This window comes from Panulirus ornatus, chromosome 48, assembly GCF_036320965.1.
Source record: "Panulirus ornatus isolate Po-2019 chromosome 48, ASM3632096v1, whole genome shotgun sequence".
NCBI lineage: Eukaryota > Metazoa > Arthropoda > Malacostraca > Decapoda > Palinuridae > Panulirus > Panulirus ornatus.
Window position 1 is genome coordinate 26069336 of NC_092271.1, and position 19156 is coordinate 26088491.

The 19156-nt window shown below is 41.6% G+C and overlaps 1 protein-coding gene across 3 annotated transcripts in view; it reads left to right on the top strand.

Annotated features, from left to right (window-relative positions):
- The first annotated feature begins 2417 nt into the window (after positions 1–2417).
- LOC139763884 (NPC intracellular cholesterol transporter 1-like) overlaps positions 2418–19156 on the top strand; it is a 141493-nt gene continuing 124754 nt past the window's right edge. For 2 of the 3 annotated variants that reach the window (XM_071690285.1, XM_071690290.1), the window contains exon 1: positions 2430–2721. In XM_071690285.1, the coding sequence (XP_071546386.1) occupies positions 2629–2721 (93 nt within the window). In that variant the 5' untranslated portion in view covers positions 2430–2628. Of the gene's footprint in view, positions 2722–19156 lie in introns of all 3 variants that reach the window. The other variant, XM_071690286.1, reaches the window with a different exon arrangement.

A 19156-nucleotide genomic window follows, 5' to 3' on the forward strand; every position in this document is an offset into this window, starting at 1 on the left:
GTATAGTACATTGTAGGGGAGGTGCTGAAAGACGAAGCACTATACCTTTCGACTGAGATTCACTAATGATATAGTGATCATTCTTTTACTATGATGTAAAGCGATATTCTTAGCTTGCCTCCAACTCCCATGACTCCTCCCCATGTGCTGACGTCACACCATGCACGATGTTGATTGGTTCTGGTATTATTTTTCGCTATAATTCCGTTTCAGGTTGTAATATGTTTTTTAGAATGTTTGAAAAAAGTTTACGTGTCTTGTTTGTTTTGCTTGTTGAAGCTTTGTCACGTGTATATATTATGGGAGTTTTGTTTTTGAGAAGAATAAATCTTTACGTACTTTGTACTGCAAGATTTTTTTTTTTTTTTATCTCCGAAGTCCAGCTTGTTGCATAGAGCCACACCAGGGATTTTCCTGAATTCCATCTACCCTGGTATTACTAGGGGTCTGTATACAGCCATTTAGTCAGAAAAGGGCTATTAAAACTGGTCAGGTTTGCCCCGACCTTTTTTTTTTTTTTACGATTTAGTGTGGCGGGTTCGGTGAAGGAGCAACAGCCCATGGCAGGCCGTCGCCATGTGGCTGGCAGCTTGCTTGATCCTCTTACTGCACACTTCAAAGCGGAGTCAGTAATATGTTTGAGACTATGTGGATTCTCAAACATGGAGCAGATTTATTCCAGTCAGTGTATGACTTCAAACGATATCAAATGACATAGATATAACTACAGGACAAGATGAACAGAGGAATGGCACAGATATAACTACAGGACGAGATGAACAGAGGAATGGATGCTGTTCCTTGCACCGCCTCCTGCTGCCTTTTCCTGACAAGTATGTCTGACCGAGTTACTAACTACCTTGGCATATACGCCACTTCTAAACAGTAACGCGATCATGGATTATTGAAAGAAATGTCTTATGTATCATCGGGTTATTATGGTATATATCTGTATGCCCTTAATATTTGCTTTATATAATTTTCGTGTGTACAGTGTGCCAAATGTCAAGTTATTTATGGACTGGTTAGTCGATGACTTTCCGAGTGCAATCGTTTTAGATTACATAATTAGCACTACTTGAATTACAGAATATAAGTTGTTGCGGTCATTGAGACTTCTACAGTTATGTATCACGAAATTTGGAAAACAAATTTGCTGTGAAAAGTAAGCAAAAGCCTTTCCAGTGACTTTTGTAGTTCAATTTTAAATCCGCTCCTTCGATCTGATCTGTGTATGGTTAACTCTCCATCGGATGAAGCCGCTTTATTCTTCAAATCAAATCAATTTTGAATTTTTCTGCCTCTAATCTTTCGCTCCCACTAATCACATGTCTGAGGTAATTCTTCCTCCACCTCCATGAACCACAGTGGAGTCAAAAGACATCCATCTCCTTTAGTCATTCCCTTCTGTACTTTGCGATGGTACTGTCTTACAGATATTATTTTGACCACTTTTAAAGACGTCTTAGCGTGATCCTGCCTAAGGATTGGACCAAAGGCATGTTTCTGGCCACTGCTTCTCACAGTTTGTGTGTGATCAGCCACTCGAGGATTAACCGTTATACCCCATACTTCTCTCGAACAGCTAAGCTGTGGAATTTTCTTCCACCTTTCGACTTTCCCTCTTCCTAAAACTTTTGTACCTTTAAAAGTCGGATCTATATTCATGTTTCTTGTACTTTATTCCTTTCACTCGAGTTAGCCTCTGATTGAGGCATGTTTTGTACGTGTCATATTTACGATATACGAAAAAAAGAAATTGGATGTCTACCTCAACATTATACTGCAACCACCATATATAGTATATATCGTTCTAGTCATCTTGTACTGCAATGTAAATTTTGCGGAAAGGATTCCATGCACGTGATTGTTTTACAAACTCTTACTAATGTTGCCACTCACAATGTCATCTGTTTTACCAGCATTTGCAAACTTTCAGTATCTTAGTTTTTTCTTTCTTGTTACAAAGGATGTTTGAATGATGGGCATATCAACTGCCGTCGTCAAAATGAAGCTACATCCATCAACCGAAAAATTTCTAATGCCCTCCTCAGGATGTAAGGGTAATTCTAAGGCTACACACAAACGCTATGCGTTTTAGCCTCTGTGGCACGTCCCGCAGTGCTTGTATTTCCTAACCCTTTCTCCCGTGACTCAATACCTCACATCGTATGTAGTTGGCACGTAATGAATTATCCTTTATCATCCAGGGAAACATTCATCGTTGCTTTTTCTTTACGGCATAAACTTGATTTCGCATCATCTTAACATCTGTTATTGGCACAGATTTGATCAAGTGAAACAACGAACGTTTGGTAAGAACAATGTTTAAGGATAAGATATTAGATAGAGTAAAAGACACCTCTGGTAACGTTGGCAGCTATGACGTTTATATGACGCAAGGCGCGCGCGCAGCTAGTAGTGGTCACACCGCCATAGAGGGTGGATGTGTGGTCCTGTTTCTGCTTCACTGTGCGTTTTACAGCAAACTGTTACAGAGGACTCGTGACAATTTCATAAGTTCGGATGGTGCTGACTCTGGTGTTGTAGTGCACATTTATCAGGTGCTGTTTTGTAGACGTAGCACTTCGTTCAACAGACGGAAAGAAATCAGCTGTTGGGTACAACATGGATTCCGATCCACCTTCCCGCTATCGTAGGAATTGGGAGCGGTCGGCTCTCTATTTTGCTGTTTTCCTTTGCCTTTCATCAGTTGTACAGGTAAGTGATATCCATCTCTCATTCAGAGGTTCTACTGTTCCTTGCGTTACGCCCTCAGGCCACGGTGGTTCAGAGTAGCGGTAGGTGGCGTGATGCTGTGGTGACACTTCGGGGCGAGGCACCAGTGCCAGCGAGAGCCAAGGTTACATTCTCGACTGGCATCTGTGATAGTGATGCATTAGGGATGCAGGTTGAACTCCTGTATATCCTACATATCTTGAAGGTCTGGTTGCTGTAGATGTAGGGACCCCTGGCAGATGATAGAGTATCTAATCAGTCCGTGCTATGTTCTGGATACTCGGTTTGGATGTACCATGTACCCTTGACTAGAGTATTTTTACAGGTAATCCGTTGTATTCAAGCTGGTGTGATCATCGAGGTTAAGTATATTCTTTTTATGTCCTTATTTTTGTTCTGTCTGTTGGCAGGTGGTAGTTTCATGGATTTAATATACCAGGCAAAGATTTGCTGTTTGACTTCCATTACCGAGGGCGTAAACTTCAGTGTATAGTCCTTGATATGTTGTTTATAGACAATTCCTCTGTTGTTTATTGATGGAAGTGGTTGTGCCAAATCTCTAATACGCACTTAAAAGAAAGTAAGGCACTAGGCCACAAAATTATATAAGAGGCACAGATGGTTGTTTAAGCAGGACCTAAAGGTAAATAGTCTTTAACGTCTTTGCATCTGGCTGTATGTTATAGGTGTTGGTGGATAGTTTCTGAGTGGTCTTGGATGAATAGATATGCATTCAGGATAAACTTACGAAATGGTCTTTAATCAGCACTCCGGTTTTCGGCCATGTAGAGAAGGCGACCGGCACCGGTATCTCAGCACATTAATCTGTGGCAGTTCGATTGGTTGTTTAAAAAGCTGTCCGTGACTAGGGTTACGGCACATCGGTTAACTAACACATTTCAGAATGAAAATACCTATAGCTCGCACATCTGGTACTTCACGAAACTTTTGTTTATCCATTACTTAGATTTCTGCTAGACTAAATATATTAGGTTTATGTTGATAAATGGCACATGATACAGGATTGCGTTTAAGCTCTGCATACATATAGTATCTCCCTTGTAACTCTTGAAGTGTTTCCCTCCTGTTTAGCGCATTTCAGAGTTTTGGAATGATTGAAAATTGGATTCGTTGCGGTTCTTGGCTTGATAGATCATCTTACCAGTAAATCATCTTTAAGGTTTACGGTACGCTTCTGTGCTGCCGATATGGTTCGACAGTCTCTAGTCCACACATAAGAGATAACTTATGTTCAAATTTCACACTCGGAAACTGTCAGTTATATTCTCGGATGTGAAAATTACTGGGTCTAATGACATGGCTTCCACTGTTATTATAAACGGATATAGTACGCACTCGCGCCAGGGTCTATGAAGAAAGCTTCGGTCAGAATACCCTACATACTTGGAGGAACTGATTTTATTAGGAATAATGTTGACGTTAGGTGCTGACCACGCCCCTCTAGCCACGCATTTCAGTCCCATTTTGTTGTTATAATTGCATCGACTTGCCAAGTCACCAATCCTTGGCTGGAAAAGTTCTTCAAACTGGCAATCGAGTTCTGACGGATTATTATGCTGAACAGTGCCGGTCGCGGGGAGTATGTAAATGGCCGGTAAACCGTAGTGCCGGTATAGGACCGTTTACGACATATTTAATATAATGGTCTAGGTATGAGGATGAAAAAAGAAAGATATGGTCTACAAAAACATTTGGCCATTTTTTTTGCTTTACTTGTATGTCTGTGAATAGTCTTTAATGTAGTTTCATAGTTTTATATGGCTGCTATATTTATCTTAGATATAGAGAGCTAGGTTTTCATTCTTGAAATGTACATCTCAGAGCTTGGTATTATTTATAGTTCCTTGTTAATCCAAAATATGGAACACGATTGGAATGTTCCATAGAACGTGTTTAAGTTAAAAATGAAACACACTTAAGAGTATTAACATTTGTTTGGGCTTGGCCCATCCTGAACCAATATATATATATATATATATATATATATATATATATATATAATGTGTGTGTATATATATATATATATATATATATATATATATATATATATATATATATATATATATATATATTCCTAAGATTTAAACAGTAAACCGTTTGAGCACTAAGTGCTATGATCATTATTACACTCTTTCCTTTCTGTGAAACATGATAGTATTTCATACCTACTTATGTATATAGTTTCCAGTGTTGAGTCTTGACAGGCCTATAAGTAGTTATAAGGTACATGATCTGAAGAGATCTTGAGGACCTTTTAACTCCCATTTGGCATACGTTGCGGCTTTTGAGTGTGATTGTGACGGTCTGACCCTGAAGTCGGGTCAAAGGCTAGGCCATCATACAATCGTATTGTGTCGCCTGCTTATAAGGATAATCATAGTTTCATTTTCATTGTGCTTTCTTCATCACCTCCATAGTATTATCAGTATTGCATAGCCTAGTACGAATCTGTGTTTATCTAATTAGCAATGCGCGCCTTGAAAGGTTACAAAGGAGACCTACAAAGAGAGTTAGCCCACCGCGTAACTTTGATTCGTACCTTTTTACGATGCGAAATTGTTCCTCTCTGCGGACAGAGGTAGTTCACTGTGATCACAGAGGGAGTTGCCTATCAGAGAGGAGGTCACAAAGCTGAGGTTAACTTGGATTCATACTTTCAATGCAATGAAATGAATACAATGGATATGGATATTTGGGTCCGTCGAGTATATGAGATCTTGATTTTTTGCAATACGTCGTGTGGATGGTAATGTTCTTAACGATTACCGTACCCATTTTGGTAGCATTTTATTTTGCAACACAGGTTCCCTGTATCTCTTGGACTATATCTGCTTGTCTCGGCATAGTTATAACCATTTATGCTGTGTTCAGCATTCATACCCGAGTTCCATGTGTGATCTCGTCCAGCCGTGTCAGCCGTTAATCATCACAGTAAAACTTTCTCCACTTGCTGTCGTCTCATGAATGGAACATATTCAGTGTATGAGTTTTCAGATGCTGCAGTTTTCTATTTCACTATCCTAAAGCCTTTATCTACCATTTCCTTTTCGGCTTGACCACGCTTAGGATCGTTTTCTCTGCAGTATCTCTTACTTAAGGTAATGTAATATGACAGCTTTGGAAAACTTTGCAGGACTTCTTTTTCAATGACCAAGTATGCGTGATATATCTCTCTTAGGGGAAACTACTGTGCTGTTTCGCAGGGTACCATTTTCTATCTGTGATTCCTGTGATATCTCTAGTGATTTATGTGGCCTCGTGACCGGTGTGGGTGACCATGTTAACCCCTTTCTCTTGGTGACCACTAACTTCTTTGGCCATGCTACGTCCCTTTTAGGGTCGACTCTGTGAGTCCATTTTAAGAAAACATCTTGGAGTGCCTTGTCCTCGGTGAGTCTGTGACGCCTTTCATTGGACGACCTCTTAATATACACTTTCCTGGATATCTTGTTACTTTTTTTTTTTTTGTAACCCCATCTGAAGTTCTGTGATCACCTTTCTTTAGTTGACCTTAGGTGACACGTTTCTTTAGATGGCTTCATTGCACTTTTATCCTAACTTTTCAGCCCTTGTGGTAAGTGTTTTGCTCCTTCCGGATTTATTGTTTTTTTCTTTACTTTTGTCGTGATTGATAATTGCATAGATTGATCATTGCATTTATAATTTATATGTGGGAATATATAGGCTGCAGTATGTAGATGAATAATGAAGCAACATATTCAAATATAGCTCGATTGGAGTCCTAAAGATACTTGCCTTGAAAGAGTAGCTCCACTGGTAGAAATTTGGTGACATCCCCTAATAAAGAAGCAGTGTTCCTTTGAAAGATCTGATACCGTGGATGGTATTACAAGGAAGATTTTTCATATGCACCATTAATTGGTGTTATGGATGGCATGTCACGAATTGTTCCCACATTTGTATTATGAGAAATATACCTGTCCTTTTTTTATGTTCGCTTAAGACGGCACGGGCAACTGAGGCCCTAATCAAGGCCGTCTGATTAACGCTATATACGTATATAAACCTTAGCCTGAACCAGGTACCGAATTTATGGATAAATACCATGAGTTGGATGTACAGCATCATGGAATATGCCTTTTATAACACACATTAATGTTGCATGCTGAGTATTTCCTAGCAACATCATCCACTCGAAATTATATTTCAAGTGTTTTTCACTTGAAAATTGCATCAATCACACATTCTAAAAGCTATATTTTATGAGGACAAAATAGTTTTTCTGTGGGAGTGTATCGTAATCAGACGCGGCGTTCGCCTGGTTAACCAGATTTGCAAGTTTTAAGGTGCAGTGGTGTAACGAACGAGGGGCTGGCGGGCCAGTGTCGGCCACCCCAAGCGCCACACACAACAGGAAATCTGCGTGATTTCACCGAATAAGTTACTGGAGAGACTTTTATTTACTTATCGCCATAAATAAATGTTTACTGAGATGATTTCTTTCATAATTACGTAGAACTTTGTATTTAAAACTTATGTGATCTAAGTTTGACTAATTCGGTCATAATAGCGAAGTTTGGAGGGTTTTAAAGGATGTGCTGCTGCTTTGCAATCTAGCAATAATTCTTTTGGTATTCAAGGACCCAGAAGAAGGCTTGGTATCGTTTTAGCATTCATCGCTTCGGAGAGAGAACGTATGTTTTCATTTGATCACTGAATATTCCATCAGAAGACTGTATTTAGATGCTGGTGAATTTTAACGTAGACAGATACGAGGGAGTAAAGTTATTCCATAACAGGATAAAGTTCGGGATGAGAATGAAAGAATTTAGACTTTCCACCCATACCAGCCTAGAAAAACTTGCTTTGAAGTGTGCTAGGCATTACTTTGCAGTCAACCATTATTCCGGGACATTTTAAGAGCATTTTTCCCCTCCGATCTTCACTATTTGCATATACGTACCTTTTGATATGGAATAAATTCCAAAAGCAGGAAGTTTGAAACTGCTAAGCCCTTTTATATGCCATTTTGGTACTGTTGGTAGGTTTGATGAATATTTCATGATAGTAGATTGAATGTTCCTTATTTTGTGTCCGGCTGAGTATTCTGGCATATTGGCAGCGCCTCTCGAAATTGCAAAGTATAATTTTGGACTAGCTCCTTCCTCCTCTATTCTTACATTTCTTTGGCAAAAAGTATCGCCCGTCCGCTCCACGTGATATCCGCTCCCCGCTCCGAAGTTGTAGTGTGATACGGCGCCGTGGCGTGATGCGTGGGGACCAATGAGCGGTGCAGGATCCCTGGGACACGCCTTACCCGAAAAGTAGCGACGCCGGCCGGAGCCGTTGTTCAACACCTGTCGTCAGCCAGATGCTCGTGGCGGATGTGCCTTTGTTGCAGAAAGTTAGAGCTACCTTCGGCAGTTTCAGTCATGGTTAGGGAACACTATTGCGCCCCAAGGGATGTGGTTAGGTAATCAGAGTTTAAATGTTACAGATATATTATTCAATAGGGACTAGTTGAGAGGGGTAACTTTTTGTAAGCCTCGGCATCGCAGTGGCTAATAAAGGTTGAAATTTTTAAATGTTACGAGGTTCATTCCCACTGTGCATTTGTGCCCGACTTATACGAATTTTTTTTTTTTGTCAGTCATGGGTATAGAGATGAATTCGTAGCTCACCCCCTAAAAATTGAAAATTGGGAAGATCTTCACATACCACGGGACAAGACACACTTTACCATGTGGTAAAACAGCAGCTGTAGGCACTACTGGTATTCAGCGTAGACTAAGTAGCGTTTAATAGCGGCCGAATTTCAACCTCTAGCCTTTCACTACATTAGCTGGAAGGTTGTCACAAGCAGCAGCTAACAAATTTTACCAGTCATCATTATCACTGCTGTAAGTCAGCGTTCATGAGCAAGGCCTCCAGCAAAAGAGAAAGTCCATTTCTTTCCACTGGGTCCTCGCTCCCCCTTGCTCATAATTCTGTCGTCCCCCGCCCTCCCCTGACTCCCCTCCTCCCGCTTTCTTCCACCACTTGCAACCACCGCGCTCCCCCTCCTTCCCTCTCCTTCCTCCTGCTTCTTGCCCCAACCACAGCTGAGCCCCCTCCTTGTGTGTTCACCTTGAGACGCTGGTGGTTTACCGGCGACGTTCGTTTCTACTAGCTTAAGATCGCATGCAGATACTACGGAGTGTTGCGGTGGGTGACATATTGTTGGAGAATAGATGTTGATATGCTGGTGGTGAGGTTGTTGATAGATGACTCGTCGTGGCGGTTTATATGTATTAAAGTGAGTGTCTTATTTATTCAGGGATAAACGATTTTTGAGTGTTGACATTGTGGCATTTGACAGACGGTATGGATTGATTGTACGATTATATGTCGGTTGTACGTTTAATGGCGGGATCTACGAAAATTTGTAAGATGTAGCCATAGAAGTTAGGTGGTCAGTTTCGGGTTGTATTGTTTATGACGTGAAGGCTTTACCTTTGTTTTTACGACATATTGCTGTGGTATGTGAGGACGTAGTCGTGGCGCGTTTGTTGCGACAGCTTTTCCAGTAGAATGATAGAGCAGGAGCCAGGAATAATTTATTTACTGGGGTTGAGCGAGTGACTGCTTGGTATTTCCCGTTAGTCCATCCATTCTTGTAGAAGTACCACACTCAGGCCTCGTTGTTTGTAGAATAGAGTAGTAATAGTTTGTTCTTGAAATTACAGATGGGACCTGAATTACTATAAGTTGTGTTTAACGTAGCTTAGATTTTGCATAAATATGTTTTGTCATTTAAAAAGTGGTATTGACAACGGTGCACAGTTTTCCCTAAATGAATCAGGTTTAATGATGAATACAGTTTAAAAGTAACTTGAAATTATTCCTGTTACCCATTTTCCTGTCTTCAAATTTCGTATGCATTTTCTGAATTTTTGCACCGTGAAGCCGTCAGAATGTCAACGTTTTTCTGCAATATTCACTTGGACTGGGGTCACCCAGAACCTGCAAGGGAGTTTATTGCAGTTACATAGAGAAAGGTAAGTAAAACAGTTTCACGGAGACTAGAACAGCTGCAAGGAGAAATCTGAGAACTGGAAGATTGTAGATATTTAGTTGACACCGCCTAGGTAAGTTGTGGGATTCGTGTCAGTTGTTGTGATAGTCGCTGTATCATAGGCAACAATGTAGTACCTCCAGAGCAACCATCTTGTGGTTCCGAGCATGTTTTTCACAAGAGTAGGGCCCTTACCAGCGCCTCCCGTACGTTCGACTGGCGTTCTATATCTGTTGGTTGCATTCTTTGTTACAAAAGAAAAAGAATGGCGGTGGACTTGACTCGGGTTAACCGCAGTATGATCCCTTCTGCAGGAGGGAACGACCTTTGGGTATGACGTCCTGGCAAGTGACCTGACCTCATAAGGGTCAAGTTAAAGGTCGCCATTATACTGAAAGGCCGTGTCGTCATGTTAGAGATTAATGAAATTGTTTGAATCATGACTGACTTTCAAATGTTTTACTGTCAAATTAAATGAAATATGACTATAACCGAGTATTTCAACAGGTAGCAGCTAGCGATTTCAACTAGTCATTAATCCTGTAAGGAGATCTTTACGTTCATGAACTCGTACACTGAGCCATAGCACTTACAGCATTCTTTACATGTTACATATCATTGAGGAAGTTATTATTAGCTGTGCAAGGTGGCGTATCTTGAGACCTTTCAAAGGCACAAACTATGGGTAAAACCGATTGAAGCACTTTTTTAAGCCATTCGGTTTTGTTATATTTAATTGGTCTATTATCACCCTTTGGTTGCAGCTAATTAGAAACCTGTGTATATTATTATTAGGGGCGGTTTTCTGCTTTGGTTCTCTGTTTGCGACTAATGGCGAGGACCTAGTCTATAAACCTGTGTGATGCAGCAAGTCTCATACTTCTGTGTTGGATTACCCACATGGTTTGGTTGCACGTTTGGGGAACTACCCTCATTCTCTCCTCCCATTCCACCACCACTCATTTCATTGTCTCTTATCCTAAAGATCCTTCCTTCTCCAAACCTTCTCGGCTCCCATTCTCCTGTTTCTGACCCACCCTCCATCACCCCGCCTCCACCCCCTCCATCACCCCGCCTCCCACCCCCTCCCTGACCCGTCGTTGATGTCTCCTCCCGCCCTCCAGTGTTTCAGACAGCGACTTGCTCTTTGCTTTTTCGCAGCGCCTCCCTTCTGAAGATGATCAGATGGGTGTTCAGGGTAGCGGCACCAGCAGTGAGCGACCGGTCACAATAGAAGGTCAGAAGAACACAGTTTCAGGTGTTGTGGCGTCAGCCGGCCGGCAACAGACGTCCCCCATTACTCCCCCCCACTACCACCACACACACACGGGGCAACTCCCCTCCCTCCCCAGGCGAGGCAGGGTTCCCGGCACACTGGTTCCCAGCTGTCATACAAAACATTTTAACTTATATAGATTCTGTTATTGTAATTTGTTGGAAATAGACGTTTGCGAAGCACAGTGATAGTGAATTGATTACTTCAGACCTTCCTGAACTTTTATATTACTCCCGTTTCCCCGCGTCAGCGAGTTAACGCTAGGAGCAGACCAAGAAACGGCATCTTTTGCACACATCCACTCTGTAGCTTTCACGCAGGTTTCGATGCATCGAACAATACAGCTTGAGAGTGGTTGTAAGCGATTGAGGCTATTCGTCTGTTCTGGCTCTGCCTCGCTAATTTAGAAAATTCGTAGATCTATAGTATAGTACTTTCCTACATTCTTAACGACAGAGCAAATGTAATTTATCTGCTTGGAAGGTCTGATCGAAGCAGTTCACTGTAATTTCGCATCATTCCTGACATTACAAATAATAGTGTCTGCAAGTTTACGGGTTTTGTATGACATCTGGGAACCCTACCTTGCCCAGGGGATATATATATATATATATATATATATATATATATATATATATATATATATATATATATATATATATATATATTCACACAGGAACATGTAATAAAGTAAGATACTGGGAACTCGGGTTAGGTTGAGCGTGATGTGTGGCTGGCTAGGTTGGCCGGTCGGTGGAGGCGGGGGGGGGGGGGGGGGATGAAGGGTAAACTCTTGTCTCTTGTATCTTGCAGCTGGGAAGACCCAGTGTGTCCCATTGTTCTTTGCCTGTGAGGAAATCCTCTGCATTTTCTTGTTTTTTATACAATTACAACAGATGCTCGACCTGGTGGTTTGCAGATTCGAATGAGGGATTTTTTTTTTCATTTTATGCTTACTTTTATTTTTGTTTATTGTGTGTTGAAGACTTGATATGATTAGAGTTTGATGTTATATCTAGGTGTGATCGGTGTCGTGAATACATTTTTGCCTATGATGTTTATTGGAAAAGTGTGATTAATGCAGAAACTGCACTTAAAGTGAGTGTGGAAGTGAATGATTGCATGCACACTCGTTCGTAACATTTGTGTCCGTCTTAACTAGGCAGTTTGCAAGTGGTGTCTGGTATTACGGAGTTGTCCAGTTTTTGTTCAGTAATTATTGGCTCATACATCTAGTTGCTGTTCTTCATGTGAGTTAAGTCATAGATATTGTGTTCCTCAACAGATGACCACTCCTTTTAAATTTTTATCTTCCTCAGCTTATAATGCTAATTGTCACTCTAGTTTAAGAACGTTTAATATATGTGAATGATTTAGGTTATGGGATTTGATACATGTGTGGTGATTTAAGGTATGGTGCTTACTTTAAGTGTGATTCGTTTTGTTCACTATTGGCATTTGAAGCAGTGCCCTCTCTCACAACTTTCTCTCCTTACCTGACCACGGCAGTTTCTGGCCTAGACGCTGGCCGCCTTGGGTTAGGTTGACCTCCCCTTTCCCACTAGCTGCATTGTTCTTCTCGCCTGTCAGAGGCATATCTCGCTCTGTTGTAGTCAAGGTTGCTTCACAGGCCAGGTTAATATAGCTTGTGGAGTTATTTACCCTCGTTTGACATTTGTTTAGTTGCAGCCAAGACAGACAGCTCGAGGACTTGTTTTCCCGAGCTGTGCCCAAGCTTGTGTTCTTAGCAGGTTCTATGTAGCTGATTCACATAGTACATGTGTAATCCAGGTAGCTCTGCAAGTCACGTATTTCTCTCCAGATATAGCTCAGTGGTTATTCATCATCTATAGCCTAGCTTTTGTACATGCCAGGAGGTCCTTCACCATCTGTAAGTCTTGCATGTGAACTGGCTAGGCATTGTCAAACCAGCCGTCTACGCAAGGAAGTCCTATTTGTAACGTACATGCATGATATAGTCATCTTGCCCATGTACATATAGTTCATATAGTTCTACTTCAGTTGCTTTCATGGTATTCTAGCCATGGGGAAATTCTTCATCAGCTTTAGCCAAGTCAGAGTTTCTCATCCAAAGCGCAGCTTCGTCAGTTGTAGCTAAGGTACTTTCTCGTGTAAAGAATTTTTCCTCGTGTTGTAGCTACGAGAGCCTTTAATCAAAAGCTTTATTTTTTAATCCTTTGCAGATAAGGTAGATTTTTCACCTAAGGAATATGTTTAGTTGCAGCCGACAGCTTTTCACCCAGACTATATCTTCGTCAATTATATTTGAATTAGCCTCTTGCCTAAGGGACTCTTTTACACTTGTATGCAAGAGAGCCAAGTTAGATAATTTCTTCGTCTGTTGCAGGTCAGAGAGCTTCAGACTCAAAGCATTTCTTAGTTGTAGCGAAGCTCGCTTCTCACATAAAGCATTTCTTCTTCAGTTTTTGTGTAGTGGTGCACCTACCATTCCTTTTTAGCCAGTCCGCGTCAGGTTATGACTCGTTGACAGGTGTCTTTCTGTTTGGATAAATAAACAAGTGAATGATAATTATTGTTAGCATTTTCCCCTGCAAACCCTTTCCTGTAACTTGGCCTTGAGTTTGAAGACTGTAGGTATTATAATTTTGAGAGGGACTGTTTCAAGTTATATTTGGGAAATGACCATGAATTTTATCTAGTGCTAACAGAATATTTGTTTTTCAAATTATGTAGAGGACGAACGTAAGAACATTGACTTGTCTAGACTGCGTAGATCCATGAAGGGTTTCTTGGGGTGTTTGGTGGAGTGCGGTGTTATAAGTAGAGGGGCGGTGTCTGGCTTTTCCATCGAAGACAGGATGGAGGCCTTATACCTGATGTGGTGTGGCTGGCAGCTGTTGGAAAGCTGGAGACACGTTAGAATGATGGTTGATCCGCAGTTTCCGAGAGCACTGGCCTTTTTGTGGGTCAGAGATGACGTCTGTCCATCGGTGTGTTCTCGATCTCTCTGTCTCGGGTGACAGGCGTAACGAGACTTAAATGGTTGTGTTTGTGGTTTTTAACACTGTGAGCTCACTGTCGAGAAATTAATAAGAAAAGAAGGAACACAATGGTCGGGGGTTGTAATTCAAAAGATATTTGTGCCGTGGATTTTTGTTGTTGTTCGTCATCATTGCCAGCCTACATACCATAGCCTGGGCGAAACTTTAAAAGGCACCGAACAGACGGTGAAAGATGGCATGAGTGGAGACTGGCGGAGGTGGCGGCCATGTTTTTGGAACAAGAATGTCCCCTGTGTGTGTGTGTGTGTGTGTGTGTGTGTGTGTGTGTATGTTCCACCCTCCGGCTACTGTAGTTGCATAACTGGAATCTCAAACGAACGGAGAAAGGGGGAGGGGGAAGGAACGGCTTCCCAAGGTTTTTGTGTGTGTTTTGGTCCGGCAGAGGCTATTTGTTGGCAAGGGAACTATTGTTGATTTTCTTTTCGTGTTTTCATATTGATATTTTGTATTTTAGTGGTAAACAAGATTCCATATATATATATATATATATATATATATATATATGCATTCGAGGCAACACGAAATATTGTTACATCGCATGCATGCCTGTGTGCCCAGAATCTTTAATGGTACGACTTTCTTCTCATATTTTCAGTATATTTTCGGTGCATTCTAACTTAAAGGTTGTCAAGTTGAATTGGAAATGAGTTCAGCAGAAGAGGAAGTTGAAACTGGAAGCTTTGGTACCATAATTAATGCGCTGAGTTTGATTCACGATAATGTGGCAAATTTTGTAGAGGGTATTTGAGAAAGTTCAAAACTTGAGTGGATGATGCAGTAATTTCAGAGGTTGAATGCTTGATACTGGAGTTAAGTTTCAAGGTTGAATATACGGTTATGGAGTAAGTTCAGAGGTTGAATGAACATGTGATGATTAAGTTCAGAGGTTACATATATGATAATGGAGTAAGTTCAAAGGTTCAGTATATGATGAAATAAGTTCAAAGGCTGAAAGGTGTAGGTTCAAAACTTAGATATTGAGTTTATGTTGTTTTTTTATGTAATGATCAAGGCAGTTTGATTTTAGCCTATGTTGAGAGATGATGCCCTGGGTGTATGAATAGAAAACCCTGTTTCTAAGTGGAGTATAAGATTATGAAGTGAGTTTGATAAAGATATGTACGTCACCGTATCGTGTGTGTGTGTGTGTGTGTGTGTGTGTGTATATAAATGCCACCTATCGTGTTCGAACAATATGACGTAATTGGCTGGACACTCGGGAGAAAAAAAATGATTGGGATACATCCTGACCATTATGGCCAGGGAGTTGGGCTAAGGACCGGGACATGTGGGGATGGGCACGTGATGGGTAGCTCACGTGGAGAGAGAGAAACCGGAATGGGGGGGGGGGGCGACAGGCAAGGAAGTGAGGTCCAGTTAGAGCGCTGGTCTTGCTCCCTCGTGTACTTTTTGTCTACGTGTTGTCTGGCATCTTGCGTGGGTAGATCTATGGTGCGTGGAAGATGGACGCCTGGGGGGGGGGGGGAGTGGAGACTCGAGGTGGTTGGAATGACTACCAGGTGATTATATGGTACGTGGTGGGGGGGGTGGGGTGGAGAGAACACGAGACCTGATGGACCTTGGCGAGGTTATCTGCATTCGATATGGATAGGGTTCAGTTGTTGAGAGGAAATGGTTCGTTAGGCTTGGTCTGTGGTTGTCAAATTTTTCATATCCATGTTGCGAGGGGGAGCTGTAGATCTAGGCGGGGGATTCACTCTGTGGTGATTTTGTAGTTTGGTTGCTTAAAGGGTTGTCAAAGAGACTTGAGTTGATAAAATTTTGTTGATGCCAGGGTTGTCCTGAAGGTTAATGTGGTTGACAAGGGTGGTATAATTGCCATAGGTATTTATAAGGATAATTAGGCTGAAGGGAGGGGTGTGGTGGGTGATGTGGCTTTGGTTATTGGCGGTGGCGAAAAGGGTTTTGGGGGGGGGAGGACCCCATCGTAAAGAACATGGCGGTGAGGGGCGCGATGGCTGTAAGAAGTAAGAGGTGATTCGGTGGGCGGTTGGGAATGATCTCCACAAGACGTCTGCATGGCAGATCTCAGCCAAATGTTTGGATAAACTTGAAAACCTGACGTAAGGCAAGGGTTTTGGGCCGAGGTTCACCGCTGCCTGTCAGTAGAGCTAGGAAAGATGTGGCTCATATACGTTGGAAACTGATGATTGCGGAAGGCATAAGCAGATCTGTTGTCTATCAGTAATGAATTTTTTTTTTTGAGTAAAAAAAAGAAAAGTGTGTGGAGAAAGTGATATAAATCAACAGACTGTAAAACGCAAACGGCAACTTACCAGGCAAACAGTTTAGATGATGTGTATACTGGCACTAGATCCAAGACACAGAGCGCAGTGTCGAGAGAGGCAGGAAAGCAAACACATGACTAACAGTTAAATCCCCGTAAAGTTTTGTGATCTTGGGGGTCCCTTATAACGTCAGGTCTTCAAGATCTCTCCGCTAGATCAAGGTTAGGCTATAGATACTCTTGGCGCTGTAGCTGCTGGGGAAAATGTTCAATCACATGTAATGTAAAGTGTGGGGATGGAGACACCACACACATACACACACACACACACACACACACACACACACACACTAGCTAGAGCGTAGACTAGGGCGTGTGTGTGTGTGTGTGTGTGTAAAGACTCGACACATGCATGCAAAGTTAAGATACCGGACAACACAAGTGTAAAGGAGCCTCCCCGTAAGACACAAATAGTAATCAGTGCGTCTTATTGTGAGAGAGTATTACTGAATCATTTAAAAAAAAATATTGGTCGAGACAAACCCTGCTAGAACCGACACACCACCTGACTAATAATAAGACTCGAAATATATATATATATATATATATATATATATATATATATATATATATATATATATATATATATATATTTTAAAGATGGGATCTACACTCTGGATCAAGTGGATTAATGTGCGAAGAAAGTAACGCTGACGCAACGAACCAACTGTGCAACATCTGGTGTTATGATTATCTGGCCACTGGAGCCTGACAATAGCCCCTTATGACGTATTTAATCCTTCTTGGTTGCTGCCTGCAGGATGGCAAGCATGGCTGGCATATCGAAGGATACTAGGATGTTAGTGGAAGAACTATCAGTATGAAATGTTGCATGTACGTCGTATTCCATTGTCTGTACACAATGGCGGGATCCCTCTCGCTTGTTTCAGCCTAGAACATTTCTCTCTCGACAAAGCGATTTACTCCTTCACATTATATCTCTCTGGGCTTTATATATAGAAAGATTTATAGATATTTCCACCTCACCGCGTGTGATTCTTGGCTGTCCTGACCCGCATGTGCATAAGTCCATCCCAGGCTAGGCTGTCTGGCTGATGTATTTGCGTGGGAACGTGGCTGCTGCTACCAAGGCCAAACCCTGGACTGTGAGTGAACGGTATTAGACCCTTGAAACTTTTCACTTAAGGGATACTATCGCGTGGACAAAACTGAACATTGAAGCTCTGTAATCTCTCTATCCCTTGGAGACTATTCTGTCAGTTTAATGAGTTGAAAATTATAGTTTGAGGAGTACATTGCTTACACACATACACACACACACACACACACACACACACACACACATTGCAATAGGTCACAGTAGTGTCCGTGATGTAGTATTTGCTGGTAACCACGAGGAAAATGAAAATACCATGCTCCCAAGTGCACTTTCGTGTAATGATCACATCGTCAGGGGAGATACAAGAATGATATAGAAGACGTAGAACTTGATATACAAGGAAGAGACGCAGCTACGTTATTATTATTATTATTATTATTATTATTATTATTATTATTATTATTATTATTATTTTATTATTATTATTCATAGTCAGGTAGTACATTAGAGCATGGCTTTAGGAACCACTGTTAGTTAAGGCGAGTTGTTTGTGTGGGCAGGAAAATAGACGCACCACGATAGAAAACATGACATTAATTGCGAGGAAATTCAATCTGTTTAGCGATACGCCTAGACAAATTCTGTAGGGGATTGTGACCACCTTTCGCTTCCTGTAAGTAAACCCACTGTATGAATAGGAAGCAAACGTATGGAGTAGGTTGATCATGTAATATTCGGATGTTATGATTGCTGGTCTCTAGATAAGACGCTTTTGTAAGCTCTGTAATCGCTTTGCGGTACCGCGCACAGGATGAACACTAGTGGGGGAGGGATCGTCCTTATTAATCAGTAGCAGTTAGCGGGGATATTGAGTCGGCGCGGGTGGTGCGTGGCTAGGGTTGGCCGCCCACTCTGTGATGTGCGTGTCTAAGGTGAGAGCACCTCGTTGCTCGTGTGGGTGATGCCAGCAGCAGTTGGCCTTGATGCTTCTGGCATCACTATCGTCTCTCCAGGAGCCTGGCGTCTCTGTTAACCCCACCCTCCCTTCCTCGAGCACGGAGCCATGACACACACACCCTCCTGCCCTACCACCCTGAACACGACGACGGCACGACTCTTGCAGACGACGTCGTCGCACTCCCACATACAGCTTTCCGACGCTCTCTACTATCATACAGCTTTTTAGATACGTATCGTGTTCACATTGATGTGTCCTCTCGTTCAATATACTCCACTCATCCGCTGTTATGCTCGGAAAATCCTTCTTTACATTTTTTTTTAGAATAAGTTTACTGCTCATTTTACATGTAGTCTGGATGAAAACATAATGTCTGCATCAACGGTCTGGTTTTTAAAACTTATTGTGATCAGATCACCCTCAACTCTTCCACTACTCCTCTTTCGTGTAGCTCTTAATGCTGGTAACATCTTTGTTGTCCTCTGGACCTTCTTTATTTGTTCCTTGTACTTCTTAAGGTCTGGTGACCAGACCTGAGAAGCATATTCTAGTTTTGGCCATATGCTGGATGTGTGTGTGTGTGTATATATATATATATATATATATATATATATATATATATATATATATATATATATATTTTATACTATTCGCCATTTCCCGCATTAGCGAGGTAGCGTTAAGAACAGAGGACTGGGCCTTTGAGGGAATATCCTCATATGGCCCCCTTCTCTG